Source organism: Meles meles, chromosome 3, assembly GCF_922984935.1.
Source record: "Meles meles chromosome 3, mMelMel3.1 paternal haplotype, whole genome shotgun sequence".
NCBI lineage: Eukaryota > Metazoa > Chordata > Mammalia > Carnivora > Mustelidae > Meles > Meles meles.
The window spans coordinates 46,336,607-46,351,382 of record NC_060068.1 but is presented as its reverse complement, the minus strand read 5'-3'; the positions used below and the strand labels follow the sequence as shown (position 1 = coordinate 46,351,382).

At 45.8% G+C, this 14,776-nt stretch overlaps 1 protein-coding gene across 5 annotated transcripts in view; it reads left to right on the top strand.

The window, feature by feature from the left end:
* The window catches only part of ZNF608 (zinc finger protein 608), a 113,419-nt gene that overhangs the window by 53,135 nt on the left and 45,508 nt on the right, over positions 1 to 14,776 (top strand). For 4 of the 5 annotated variants that reach the window (XM_045999383.1, XM_045999384.1, XM_045999385.1 and 1 more), the window contains one exon: positions 508 to 763. The exons of the other annotated variant lie outside the window; for it this stretch is intronic. In XM_045999383.1, coding sequence (XP_045855339.1) covers positions 508 to 763 — 256 coding nt within the window. The remainder of the gene's footprint in view (positions 1 to 507; positions 764 to 14,776) is intronic. 5 annotated transcript variants of the gene reach the window in all.

Sequence of the window (14,776 nt, the reverse complement as noted above, 5' to 3'; positions counted from 1 at the left end):
AAGTTAATGTATTTTCATAGTGATTTAATTCATTATGGTTTATAAAGTACTTTGAAAACAATTTCAGTCCATCTCCTGTGCTTAACTGTCCGAATGATGCATCTGCGGTGTTTATTGGAGTTCTTCCTTTGGAAAATACTGCAGTTTTGGAAGTACAATTTCATTACAGGAGGGAAGGAGCCTGAATTTTGCAGAGCGTATCTCTCGCACCTTGACCGAGGCTGACCGGTTGTCCATCGGGTGGGGTCAGGACATTGAAGTCCTGCCTCTCATTCTGGAAGCGAGAGCCCCGATGCTGACCTTGTATGGCATGTGGGGGGGGAAAAAAAATCAGATGCTCATTTCCCTTTGACTTTATCTTTTGGCCCCATGCAAACCCTCAAAGCGTATTATAATTGCAAATGGAATTTGGAACGGTGATGTATCCTAGAAGTGATGTAAACAGATTGCATTGCAAACAGCTCCGAGAATACAGCGCCACTGCAGTTAAGCCTGTCTGTCTTTCAGGTTGACCCCCTGTTTACAGTGCCAGCGCCGCCGCCACCGATTTCCAGCAGCCTCACGCCTCAGCTTCTGCCCTCCTACTTTCCCCCATCTTCACCCAATATTGCAGCACCGGTCGAGCAGCTTTTGGTTCGGACTCGTTCCGTGGGTGTCAATACGTGTGAAGTTGGAGTAGTGACAGAGCCCGAGTGTCTGGGGCCCTGTGAACCCGGGACCAGTGTGAATTTGGAAGGGATCGTGTGGCATGAAACAGAAGAAGGTAAATACACTTTACTTTTCTCTATTTCCCTGTGTCCTCTTCCCCCGTGACGTTCTGTGTTTATGCCCACCCGTGAGGGGACGCGGTCTGGTGGTACGTGGAGAGGTGGGAAGAGGGGTTTTCATGCTGTCCGGATGGCTGTCGGAATAAGCACGGAGGCTCTTATGTTCAGGGTGCATGAGATGATGTCCGCGGAAGGGATCTGCACTTTAGGCGCTAGCACGGGGAGATTGGGGAGCAGGGTGAGGGTTCCCCTTTGCCCTAAGAGGGATTGTGGAAATTAGGGAGACAGACGGATCTCAAGTTCGCTTTCTTCTTGTGGTGCCAACCAGTCTGTCTGTCCGGACATGGTTGTTTTGTTTATCCTGACGTGGGGTATTGAGGCTTAAACTGACCTGCTGAACTGAGCTCGGGTTCTTGTGTTTAGCGAGAGCCATGCCCATGATATGGCTGTGGCTGGTTGGTGCTCTGAGCTCACAAAGCCCGAGCTCAGAGGCTTAAACCCCAGCTGAACCAGTCATTTCTCTTCTGTGACTGGAGACGTGGCCCCTTCCCTGCCCCTTAGCTCCCCAGGCCAGCTGGCAAGGGGAATCCAGTAGTCATGAGACAAGGGGATTAGGATTAACCTGTCACTGCTCTTAGAAATATATAAATGTGGCCTCTACCATACCTAACATGGATCGAACCCTGGCTGGACACATCTCATAGCATGTTATCAACTGGTCTGGTGTGTTTCAGATGTCATTGACCTTAGAGGCCCTAAGTAATTACAAATGAAATACCAAGGACAGCACTGCGTTGCTCCGCTGGGGAATGAGAGGAATAGGAAAAAAAGAGGAAGAAACAAGCCCCAGGGGAACAAAGGAGAGTGAACAACCCATTCCTCCCTCTAAGCTAGGTTGGTCAAGGATAAGGGAGGGACAGGTGTCTGTAGCATGACCAGTTGGGAGAGGAGTAAGGACAGGGAGGAGGGTAACGAGACTCCGAATCACTGTTTAGGTCCCTCTGCATCAAGGGGAAAAATTGAGGGTTGCAACTCATAGGAAAGAAAGTAAAATATATAAAAAATAATGAAAATCAGATGACAGGTTGTCCCAGCATAATTGTCAGAAGATGGAAAACAGCACACGCTGTCTCAAGGTAGAAAAGCAAAAAACCTTAGGAGAATCTTGGAATTTTGCGTCTTGTGTTAAATATGCTGTTAAAGGATCTATTTTGTGTCTGGTTCCAGAATTTCGTAGATAACATTGGTAAGGGAAAGTCTTTACAGATGAAGGAACCCGAGAAAGTGAGTGAAAGCGGCAGATGGGTAGAGCTCTCTTGTATACGCAACCAAAAGTGATAGTTCACGTTTGCTTTCGGCTTTAGAAATATCTGGTATTTGGGGTGGGGGGGGTGGGGGGGTGCGTCCTCTTTGTACTTTCAATAGAGCTCTGCAGCCAGATTGGGGGGAGTTGGGGGAAGAGGAGCTAGAATTCACATTTTCATCTCTTGCTTGTCCATTGAGATGCCTTCCAGGGCACGAGGTAGGTCCCATGTGGGGAGCCAGCTTCTGTCCTCCTGCCTCTCCTTGGGTTGTACACAGTTGACCTTCTCAGACTTTCCCAAGAGTGGAAGCAGGGGCTGAAGGTGTCCCGGCTGGTATCTTGGGGGAGAAAAGTATGGATAGAGACAGCATCAAGACATTAATAAGGTCGTAGTTCATTAGCTTGGGTACTGATGATTTGGGAACAGAAAAAGATTTGGAAAGGCTAAGGTTGCTCTTCCATCGATGGGAAAGAAAGATTTTCTGGCACTTGAATCCACGTGCTTGTTTGGGTGAAGTGGCGCCTTGCACTTCTGTCCCAGCTGCGATTTAGTGCCCGTCGGTTTGTTGCTCGTCTTGACTTCACTTACTCCTGTGTGGGACAGGACCGTGTGTCTGCAGCGTGACCTCACTGGGTAGCAGATGCTGTAAAATTAGCTACAAACTTTCTGGAATGCCTGTAAGTCTTGGGTTATTTTTCACTGCGCTTGGAAGTTGGCTTGGTTTTGACGTGAACCTGAGCTTCTAATAAAAGACGGGTTTACTTAGGGGAAACAAATGTTGTATTCAGAAACTGTAGGAACTCTGGGCAAACCGTTATAGAGCTCGATGGTATTGTCAGGATTACTGTGACATTCTTTTCTTCTTTCTGTTTGGTCGCGATGCACGTACAGTCTCATGAGTTGCACCATGTTCTCTGAGCGGCCCGCCTCCCGAGTCCGTGTGCCGCGGTCCCCCCATCCTGTGGGTGTGCCCCTCCCCCCTCTTGTGGCGCACTGACAGCTTTCCGGGCTCTGCACACCCAGGACTGGAGCCTTCTGCAGCTCCAGCCTTCTTGTTACTGCCTCACATTTTCCAGGATTTGGGATGTGTGGATGTCGACTGTGGTGACAAGAAGGAGCCAGAGCTCCTTAACAGAGTTATTCTTGCTGAATAAACTCAACTCCCGACTTCCACAGAACTCGAGAACCCGACTTTGTAAAGGCGCGGGTCGTAAAATGTGTGTTTAATGTGCAACCCTTCTTAAGAGTGTTCCATTGGCAACCCCCCCGCACCCCCCGTACAGTGTGTTTAAAGCTCTTGTACCAATTTAAAAATTAAATCCACTTGACCATTAATTTTTCCCTTTGGGGAAAAACAAAGAGAGAAACAGAACAAACACATTTGGAGCCAGTTACTTGGCAGAGCTAAAAGGGATGGGTTTGGGAAGAAAGGGAGGGGACGGGAAGCCACAATCATTTACTGCTGTGGGGTCGCGCTAACGACAAGCTTTAAGTCGGGCACTTAGGAAAGTGCTGGTTGCCTGTGATTAACTTCCTGGAGATGGAGTTGAAAAAAAAAAAAAATCTCTTCCCTGGTGTTTTCATTTTGAGGTGATTTTTATACCCGGGAGTGGTTTTCACAAACCTAATTTGTTAGGTGCATTCATGGGGGTAAGGGAGTGCGTGTGTGTGTGTGTGTGTGTGTGTGTGTTTGTATGTATGTGTATTGAGATCCTGTGTGTGTGTGTATTGAGATCCTAGAGATTTCAGGAGCTCTTATCTGCAGTCTTTGGGGGGAATATGGGAGTGTCCTCATGATCTGTTTTGAAGGATAATGTGCACCAGCAAGACAACAATATGAAATCCCCACTGAGTACTAGTTGCTTCTTGTGCTTGGAATTCCTCATTTGAGGAGGGTTCTTTTAGTCACAGGCTTTGCCTTTAGTGTTGCTGCCAGGATGTGGAGTCCTGGTTGCCTGAGGACCAGACTGTCCTCAGGAGTTACGTGTGGTGAGAGAAGTTCCCTCTGGAAATAATTAGTGGGTTTCAGAGCGTGCTCCAGAGGAGAGAAAAACTATTAACTGCATTTGGATGTTTAGCTACTCGGCTCTGATCTCTCTTCTTGAAGGTGAGTGCATAGGAGCGGTGACGTCTCGTGCAGAATTGCTCTCAGATGTTGGAAAGAATTTCCTGGGCATTTCATTCCTGACGTTTGGGATGCACATGCCTTCGTATAGTTATTTGTTTGGAAATTGGCTCTTTTTGGGAGGGCGAGGGTAGGGGAGACCAAACTGGAAAAAACGTGGTGTGAACAGCAGAGCGTGTAAATACGTACGTGCTGAACTTGGCTTTTTGGCGCTTATGAACGTGTTTTCCTTTGGATTTTTACTAAATCATATTTCTAACTGGGCTCACCCCCTCTTTTTGGGGGGGCTCTATCCGAGAACACACTTCGTTGTTACAACTCTAATTGACTTTGGCCTTTCACACATGTTAAGTTTACAACACTAGGGTTCTCAGCTCTGTGCCTTTGAGTCACCCGGAGATTTTTAAAAACATGTCCAGGTACCACTTCCGGGCATTTCCTTGGTCAGGGATGGCGGTTTGGGCTGGTTGGGTTACCTGGCACTGGTGTTTTTTTTTCCAAAGCTCCCCAGGGGATTCTGATGTGCACACAAGATTGAGAAACACGGTTTCAGGGGAAAGACGGGATGTCCTAACCCCTGCAAGCTGCTTGACCTTTTCCCTTTAAGGACGTCCATGTGTTGTTACCTCATTTTCTTGGGTATAAAATGGACAGACACCCCTGCCCTATTTACCTCCCTGGATAGTGTTTGCCTAAAAGGTATAGTGTGGCAGGTGAGTGTCGTTGAAACACCATCCCAGTAAGAAAGAGGGTCCAGCGCTTGACCCTGAACTTGGACTTGACAGGGTGTCTGGGACTTAATGAACAACTAATTGGTACCAGTCTTCTGACTTATTAATATGGTGGGGTGGACCTTACTGTCTGTCCCTTCACTGAGCCAGAAGTGGTAGCTTCATTTTCTTTCCCTGTGGTGTCTGTTGAATTATTATTATTTTTTTAAGAAAGATTTTATTTATTTATTTGACAGAGATGGGGTGAGAGAGAGAGCGCGCGCGCACATGAGCAGGGGCAGAGGGAGAAGGAGAATCAGGCTTCCCGCTGAACATGGAGCCTGATGCGGGGCTTGATCCCAGGACCCTGGGATCATGACTTGAGCTGATGGCAGCCACTTAACCGACAGAACCACCCAGGCTGCTCTCTGCTGAATTATTTTTGAAATAGTTCAGAAATCCGGAGTATTGAAGTTATTACTTGCAGCCTTCCTATTAGCTTTTAAAGGGGACGGTGAAAATGCAAATGGCAGCTTCTGCAAGTAAGTGTGGTGTTTTAGAGAAGACGTACCACGTGGTGTAAGAGGCAGAATGGTGCTTTGTATGAGGTTCTTCATCTGAGGTTCTATGTGTTTTCCAAGAACAGTGATCTTGGGAATTAATGTTTTAAAGGTAGTTCATCGGGGGAAGTAAATGACTCTGTTTAAACCGCCGGAGATGCTCGTCAGTGCTTCTGCTTCTCCTGTGTCTCCAGAGTCAGGGAGAGGACAGTGTTTCAGCGTGCAGTATCGGGGGTTTCAGGTTCACTCATTAAGAGGCAAACGATCCTCTATAAACTGACGACGGGGCTGCCACACGTTGTCGTTACTCCTGTCGTTACTCCGAGTAACTCCTGTCGTTACTCGGCGGTGTTGACTTGCGGAACTTATTACTGGAGATAGAACTTTCATTTTGAGTTTTGATTTGAGAAGAGCTTACGTATGAATCCGGGCTCACTTTGTGTTTTTGGTGTCTGAGCGTGGAATAGGTGCCATACTTTTTTTTTTTAAACTAAGTGAAATGTTCTTACTTACTGAGGTATTTCCCAGTGATTTTATAAATTCAGCTTTGACTCACAAGGCGAGTAAGATGTCCACTTTCGCTTCTGCATTTCATTACCCGCCATGCCAGTGATGATTGTAACTCAGCAGTGGTGGTGGGGGGCAGGGATGGGACTTGAAGACTGCTAAGAAGCATGCTCCCTCCTATCAGTAATGGGCTGCGTGGAGGTAAATCAGCCCCTGGTATGGGGGTCGGCAGGTGCACATAGTCAGTTAATCAGTGTGCTGATAAGAAAGAGCATCCGGCCTTGATCTTCACCGTGAACTCACAGAGATTCAGAAAGCCCAAAGAACTGCTAGTTAGTGCCACTTGGTGTCTTGGTCATAAACTTGACCCTCCCCCTCCCGGGCATTCTTGCAATGGTGGTTGTCCATGAAGAGTTGAGATTCATCACCATTGGTGGCAGAGCAGCTTGAAGGATGGGCTTTTTCCAGAGCATACAAGAACCACCTATTTTTACATGCAGAAGTCAACCCAAGTAGAAAACCATATTTGCATATTTGCTGGACCGCATGCCATCTTGGTTACCTCTGATTATTCTGGGTACAATGGTAAATGGTAATGATTTTTCTTTTTTTGTTTTAAGTAAAATAAACTTGGTTTAAAGATATATGTTACACATAATTATAAAACATATCAAAGTATTTGGTTTTTTTAAGATTACAGAAACTCAACGTTACCAGTTTCACAGAAAAATCACAAAATAAAAACGGAGGCCAGGTGTTCAGAGTGTGTCGTCCATAAAGATCTGTGAATGAAAGGGAAGTCTAAGGAAGGGGCCAAGGGCGGGCTTGTCTGGGCTGTCTTGCTGGGTTTGCTTTCCTGTTGCACCTACCAGTTGTAGGCTTTCCTGATGGGGCCACCATTTGCATATGATGAGTGATGGTGTGTTTTGCTGGAAAGCGATACTATAGTCACATCATTGCTTGTCAGTGTGAAATAAATAAGCTGCTCTTAGGTAGGGTTCAGCTTCATGTTTTTAGACCAAACATTTTTCTTTTGTGTCATTTGTGTGTATATATTTGGTGGTGACCTTGGGTGGTGTAAGGGAATGAAGCAGTCAGCTTTAAACTCCCTGCGTAAAGGTTTTTTCTTGTTAACCCTTTTGGTTGGTCAATACCGTAGCTGAACTTCTCTGTGAATACAGAATGTGAGGCATGTCAAGCTAAACTTTTCTTCGGACTTGAGTATAGTAAAAGATCTAAGAAGTTGTCTTACAAGATGTGTGTGGGTAGTATTGTCCTCCCTTGCTTATCTTTTCCCTATATAGAAGTTGGTAAGAAAATCTTGAAAGTGTCTTAATATTACAGTGACCTTGAAATGAAGATATATTTTCTAATTATGAAATGGAGATACTCTTACTGTTGCAAAAAATAGATACTGGCCTGCCTGGGCATATTGATTAAAAGTATTTCTTTGACTTGTTAAACAGAATTTTTATAGCAGCTTTCTTGAGATATAATTCACACAGCCTACAGTCCACCCATTTATTTATTTATTTATTTGACAGAGAGAGAGAGAGAGAGATCACAAGTAGGCAGAGAGGCAGGCAGAGAGAGAGAGAGAGAGAAGAGGAAGCAGGCTCCCCCCTGAGCAGAGAGCCCGATGCAGGGCTCGATCCCAGAACCCCGAGATCAAGATCTGAGCCAAAGGCAGAGGCTTAACCCACTGAGCCACCCAGGCGTCCCCAGTCCACCCATTTGAAGTGTATATTTCAGTGGGTATTTTTTAATGTATGAAGAGTCCTCCAGCCGTCACCACAATTAATTTGAGAACATTTTTATGATCCAAAGGAAACCCTCTCCCCCTTAGTAGTCACTATTGCTTCCTTACCACAATCCCCATTTCATTGACTAAATGCATCCTTACCTTTGATTCTTCATTGTTTTTATGTGTGTTTTATGGATGAGAGAAAGGGTTGATTTGTTGAGTGTTTGTACTGGACATTGTGCTGGACATGATTGCCAGGTAATGATTTCCTTTAATCCTTAGAACACAGTCCAGAGTAAACCGGTATTGTCCATACTTTTAGGAAGGAGAGACTTAGAAAGGGATTTACCTGTGCAAGACAGCACACCTCTTTGGACGTGCAGAGCCCTCGCGCTTCCCACCTTGTCCTGGGAGTTCCACTCTAGCAAGCTCCCATGTATCTCCCAAAGCGTGCTTTGGAAAGAGGCAGTCCAATATGACGTAGTAATCGGAGTTTTTATTTTATTTTATTTTTAAGCACAGAATGATAGGAAATTCTTTATGGAGCTCGCATCTGATTTTGGCAGGAGTAACTGAATCAGTTTCAGCTGGGTTGATGTATACAAACCATCCCTTTCTGCCCCACTAAGCTGGAAGCTTCTTTAGTCCACAGATCCCATCTGTTTTGTTCACTGTTGGATCCCCAGCGCCTGGCACAGAGTCAGTGTGCCATACATATTTGTTGAATGTTGAATAAATTTGCGGAACAAAGTGATATGGTCTTGATACCTGTTTCAGTGTGTGTAGTATAGCTTTCTAGTCAAGAATATGTTACTTTTGAGTTAAGTTTGGCCTAGACAATCTGGACAATGTTGCTCCAGAAATATGATTTTGAAATCTGATTGCTCCAGAAATCAAAATCACTGATTTTGTTTGTGTGTGTATGTGGGTGTGTGTGTACGGGGGTGGGGGGGGCATTATAAAATCTGATTATAGCGTATTAAAATTCCCCTCCCAACCTTGCTCTTCCTAGACCACGCTCCAAAAAAGAGGGAAACAAAATAATTTGGTTTGCTTTTTTCCCTTCTGCCATTCATACTCTCAGTATGGTTTTAATTTTCTGATCATAGAAGGCCATTTAAGGATATTCACAGGGTGGAAAACACCCAAAAGGTGGGAGAAAAAAAAAAATCATCTATAATCTCACTATAGCATCTGCTATAATTTGTTGGTTTACCCCCCCCTTTTTTTTTTTGCTTTTTATTATTTATTTATTAGAGAGAGAGACAGAGAGAGCAAGCATGAGAAGGGAGAAGGTCAGAGGGGGAAGCCGACTCCCGTGGAGCCGGAGCCTGATGTGGGACTTGATCCTGGGACTCCGGGATCATGACCTGAGCTGAAGACAGTCGCTCAACCACCTGAGCCACCCAGGTGCCCCTTTTTTGCTTTTTAAATACACTTTTTTTTTTAAAAAAAAAACAAAAACAAGTTGGGATCATTTGGTAAATAAATACTGCTTTCTCTTTTAATTATAACATTAAGACATAAATTTTTTTTTTTTTTTTTTTAGATTTTATTTGTTTATTTGACAGAGAGAGACAGTGAGAGAGGGAACACAAGCAGGGGAGTGAGAGAGGGAGAAGCAGATTCCCCACTGAGCAGGGAGCCTGATGTGGGGCTCAATGCCAGGACCCTGGGACCGACTGAGCCACCCAGGCACCCCCATAAACATTTCTGATGTTAAAACATTTTCTAAGATGCATTTTCTGCGCATACAAAGCATTTTATGAAATGGACACAAAATTTGATTCAAATTCCTCTAAGGCTGGATATTGACGCTGCCTTCAGCTTCTTCAATAATACCGCACTACAGAGTCTGTCTTTGTGCTGGAAGTATTTGTTCTGTTTTATGAATTTGCAGTTACTCTTCTAGAATCAGGTTTCAAGAAACAATCACCCAAAGGACACAAACATTTTCAATGTTTGATGACTTCACTGCTTTCCCAGAAGGCAGTCCTGGTAAACTGTACCAGTTCCCATGGCCCTGGTTGAAAAACACTTTTCTCTCTCAACCTTCCCGACAACTTTGGCCTCACTGACATTTTCGTGACCAGAGGATGGAGTTATAAGTCAAATGCACAGCCTCCAATGCCCACATCCAGGGTCCTACCCTAGACGGAGGGAGAGGGAATGTGACCTTCTTCCCCTTGTGTAAAAATCACAGTGGACCAGCCCGGAACAGCAGGTGTGCCGCCGAGGGGCCCCAGAGAGCGTGCAGCCAGCGCCCTGTACTGGCTGGCATTGCTCTGGGTGAAACAGAGGTTCAGATATCACTTCTGCTTGTGTCTGGATGTTTTACACTTTCTGCGCCCTTCCCCCCAAGGGAAAGAATTTAAAAAAGACCTCCTCTGAGGCATTCAAACACCCAGGGGCAAAAATTGGTCTGTCAAACATCCATTCTGGGGCACCTGGGTGGCTCAGTGGGTTAAGCCTCTGCCTTCAGCTCAGGTCATGATTTTAGGGTGCTGGGGTTGAGCCCCGCATCGGGCTCTCTGCTCAGCGGGGAGCCTGCTTCCCCCTCTCTCTCTGCCTGCTGCTCTGCCTACTTCTGATCTCTCTCTGTCAAATAAATAAGGATCTTTAAAAAAAAAAAATTCTGAACTGGAAGCCATCTCAGCCACTCCTGTTTCTGTCTTTGCAGACATCTTCTTTGGGGTTCTGCTCCTTCAGAATAAGGATAGAGTAAGGAGGGATCTTTACCGAAAACCTTTGCACCGTGTTATTTGTTGGTAACACATCATTTGTCACTCGACTTACTCAAGCCAGCACAACTTAGCCCTGACTTGTCCACCATCCCTCCCGCCCCCGCTTCCAACATTCATTTCCCTTTTTCCCTAGCCTCTTCCCTGGCTGCTGCCCTGTGTAGCTACAGCAGCAGGAATTTTCCAGGTCATCTTAAAAATAGTGTCTACTAAAGTGTTCTCACATGTACCCTTCCCCAGGCCTTCTGTCCTCCAATAAGACTGGCTAATAGTCTTCTGGCAAAGGGAAAGGAAGCTATGCTTTGGGGAAGTCCTGCCAGAGGTTGCAAATAGCATTCTCAGCAAAGAAGGTTGCAGGAATTAGGCTCATGGGCAAGTGGCAGCGTATATAGCCAACACCCGAGAAGGGCAGGATTCAAAGCGATGGGAGTTAGGCAAGCCCCTTGCTGCCCATTTGATAATTGCTTGCTTCCAAATAGGAAATGGGATGGTTATAAGCATACCACACCCTACACGGCCTCCATTTCACATGAAGCCTTCTGACTTGGGTATGTTGCGTAGTATTTTCTTTCCTTGGGCGTTAGAAGTGCGGCTGCTTTCTTTACACAACGCACGACACATTTGGTGTGTCCGAACAGCGGAGCACTTTTGCCTGGGGAGCTCTACATGGCTCTGCCAATGCTATCTGATTAGCATCTTCGCTTTATGTTCAGGACTCCCATCATGAGCCCTGTGACTCTCACGGAGAAATCGAGGCACAGGCAGCCTGAATAAAATGGTTGTGTGTCCTTTCTGGATTTCTGGTGTGTGCCTCCCATGATCAGTCTTCCCTAGTTTTTAAGTCTGTGTGTGTGTGTGTGTGTGAGAATATAACCAATTATTTTAAAAATATGCTAAAAGGCAAATAAACATTTGCTTGTCAGTTTGAGGTTTTGACTGCGATGTGGGAACTTAATTTGGCTTATAGAGTGAGATGTTTTTTAAATTTAATATTCACCAAATATTTTTACAAAAGTGCCCCAAATGCTGTTTTTTTTTTTTTTTTAAAGATTTTATTTATTTATTTGACAGAGAGAGAGGTCACAAGTAGGCAGAGAGGCAGGCAGAGAGAGAGGAGGAAGCAGGCTCCCTGCAGAGCAGAGAGCCCGATGCGGGGCTTGATCCCAGGACCCTGAGATCATGACCTGAGCCGAAGGCAGCGGCTTAATCCACTGAGCCACCCAGGCGCCCCCCAAATGCTGTTTTTGACTGCATATTTCATCACAAGAGAAGAAATGGCGGCCAAGCCCTTCCCATCCGTCATCCACATGTTCCTCTGGCTCTGTGGGCCGTTGGGCTCCCGCCAGCTCTTCACGGACTCACTTGGACATCTGCACACTGTCTCTGTTGTCATGTCGCTGTCTTCTTGATACTCACGTTGACAAGACAACTTTCGAAGTAAGTCACGGGGAAAGAGCCCACTGAGAACATTGAATGTGTCTTACTTCACTTGAGGAGCAGCAAAGGCCGATTTGTTGAGAGAGAACCAACTGAGATTGCTTTCCAGCACGTTCCTCAGCTTCTGGAGAATACCTTGTAGTTTTTTAGAATACGAGAAGCCAAGCCAGTCCCAGCGGAGAGCTGCTTCTGACTAGCACCCCGAGCGGATACCTCTAACATGGTTTCTTACCCCAACGTACTGGAAGCACAGAAGAACCGTAGATTGGGTTGGAGGCGTTGGCTTTGCGCTCTGAGCCTGAAACCGATCTGGCTGCAGTCGTCCGCCACTGAGAGGTGCTTTGAGTCCAGCGAGTCTTAATACCCAACTGTAGACAAGTTAGGAAGGCCATAGCCTGGAACGATGACTGTCTTCCATAAGGAAGAGCTTGTCTCCTCTGTAAAGTCTCTACTCAGTGGGATGACCAAAAGGCAGTCTCACGTTCCCGGGGAATTCTAAAAAGAAAAGGGGGTAAGATCTAAGTTGATAATGGGACAGATGACCCTAGGAGGGTCAGCTTTCAAAGAAGCAGAATGCAGGGAGGTACTTACTGTTGTTTTTTTTTTTTTTTAAGATTTTATTTATTTATTTGACAGAGATCCCACGTAGGCAGAGAGGCAGGCAGAGAGAGAGAGAGGGAGAAGCAGGCTCCCCACTGAGCAGAGAGCCCAACGTGGGGCTCGATCCCAGGACCCTGGGATCATGACCTGAGCCGAAGCCAGAGGCTTAACCCACTGAGCCACACCCAGGCGCCACAGTACTTGCTGTTGTATTGATTGAACATTCATCTTGAGTGACTGAGGAGAAGAATGCTGACCACAAAGTCCTCTGTCACTTACTAGAGAATCCAAAGCATAAGGCCTCTAGGACATCTCACTGTATATCTGACTTTTGAATTAAACATCTTCTTGAAATAAATACCATCCATCCTACCAGTCCTCCTGAGACTGCAGTTTCTTGCAGTAGCTCATTTCCAAGTGTGGAATTTCAAAGAAGCATGACATGTTGCCTGTGACTGCTAAGTATTGGAGGCCGTGGTTAGCGTCCGTATCTTCATTTTGTCAAAGGGAGGAAAATAAAGTGTGGGGAATTTATGACTCGAGTGAAAATCAAGGCAGGGTCTGAAGGAGAATCAAGGACCACAGGGTTCCAGTAGCTTCAGTGATGGCTTGAGAAAGGTCTAGTGAGCCCTGAAGGATTACGTCAAGGTTCAGAAGAAGGTGGGCTGGACCACACTGGGTTCCTCTTCTGGAGAATAATTCAGGCCTGGCAGCTAACCCACATCGCTTGGGCTCTGGATTCTGACTCACTGATAAGCTCCCCTGCATTCCCCCCATCCTGCCTGACTCCCACCCGACCACTCCTGATCTGTAGATCCAGGCTTTTGGTCAGGGTAAGTTGTTTTGCCTTTTGGGAAGTAGGAAAAGTCGTCCGGGGTTTACAAGGGAGTGTTAGGGGATTGTCAGGGAGTCTAAATTAGTGTTCTAGTTGCAAATTCTGGCAGCGTTGGCTTGTATGGTTCAGCGTTTGGTGTCATTGCCCTGTTTATTTCAGTCTGATAATTACTGAAAAGTGACAGTGAGAGTAGTAGAAGTGCTAGGCCAGTTGGTAAGCATCATATGCTTGATTAGAACCCAGAACATGAAAATTGCTTGGAGGCAGCTGAAGCTTTCTGTGCACATGATGGTTACTTGATTAGTGAAAAGCCTCTTGAGTGACAGCACTTGACTTAAGAAAGCACACGAAAATCTACACGCCTTGGTAATCTCCCATGAGAAGCCGGCGACAGGAGCATTCAGTTATTTCGTACAAAATCCTGTGTTGCTTCAGATCTTCTGGAAGGGCATGAGGGCATACAGCGAGGAGCACCTCTAATTTTTGGATTAAAAATTCTTTCTTTTTGGCTGCAGTGGTCTAAATCTATCTATGTAGCAGATTAAAAAAAAAAACCACACACATACAACCCCCCACCCCCCAAAAAATCCCAGGACTTGCCGATCCGTCCAGAGTCCTCAGTGCAGTTGTAACTGCTGCTAGCGAAACAGAGAAGACCAGTGGCTAAACCAGGACAAAAACCAAATTAAGACAAAATGATGTGATTGCTCTAACTTCGTGGTTACGAGAGCGTATTGGTCTCCAGGGAAGAGGGAGGCCAGTTGAAAGGAAAAGGGAGAGTGGCCTGTTGCCTAATGTTGATCCCTCCTGCTTCCCACCAACCCCACGTGTCATAAAAATACATGTACGTATGATGACTGATGAGGTTCTGTGAGAGTGTTCCTGCGGCTTTTCTTAGCTTTTGCAGATACTGTCCCTTGCCCACCAGGAAAGGACTCTGGGCCTCGCTTTCCTCATCTGTAAAATGGGAGGGTTTAGAATACCTAATTCCTTAATGGTACCTGAGTTTAGGGGCACAAGGGGGTGTAAATCCCATAGAATGTTCTTGCCAGAATAATTTCAGACGTAGAGAATTTTCTGAGGAAAATTCCGAGCCAACAGTCAGCCTCGATGGTGTTATGCTTAAATCACCCTCTGGGTTCGTGCCAAGTCCTGCTGAACAGCAGGTAGCCATCCCATGAGTGTCCCAAAGTGGATCTATTTCTGGAACACTTTATTTACTGAAATCATTTATATTGAACTATTAGCCGTTGTGTAGGTGAAAGGGAGTCTGGTCTGAGTAGGCTGACATTTATTTTACGCTCTGGTACATTCCACGGAAGAATGAGCACATGGAAGACATTATCTGGAAAGATTCCTAAAACGCACCATTTCAAGCCCCTGCCCTAAAATGCCTGCACGAGCTCCACCTCCTTCGGTGTTACTCCATCTACACCTTGTGTCCCG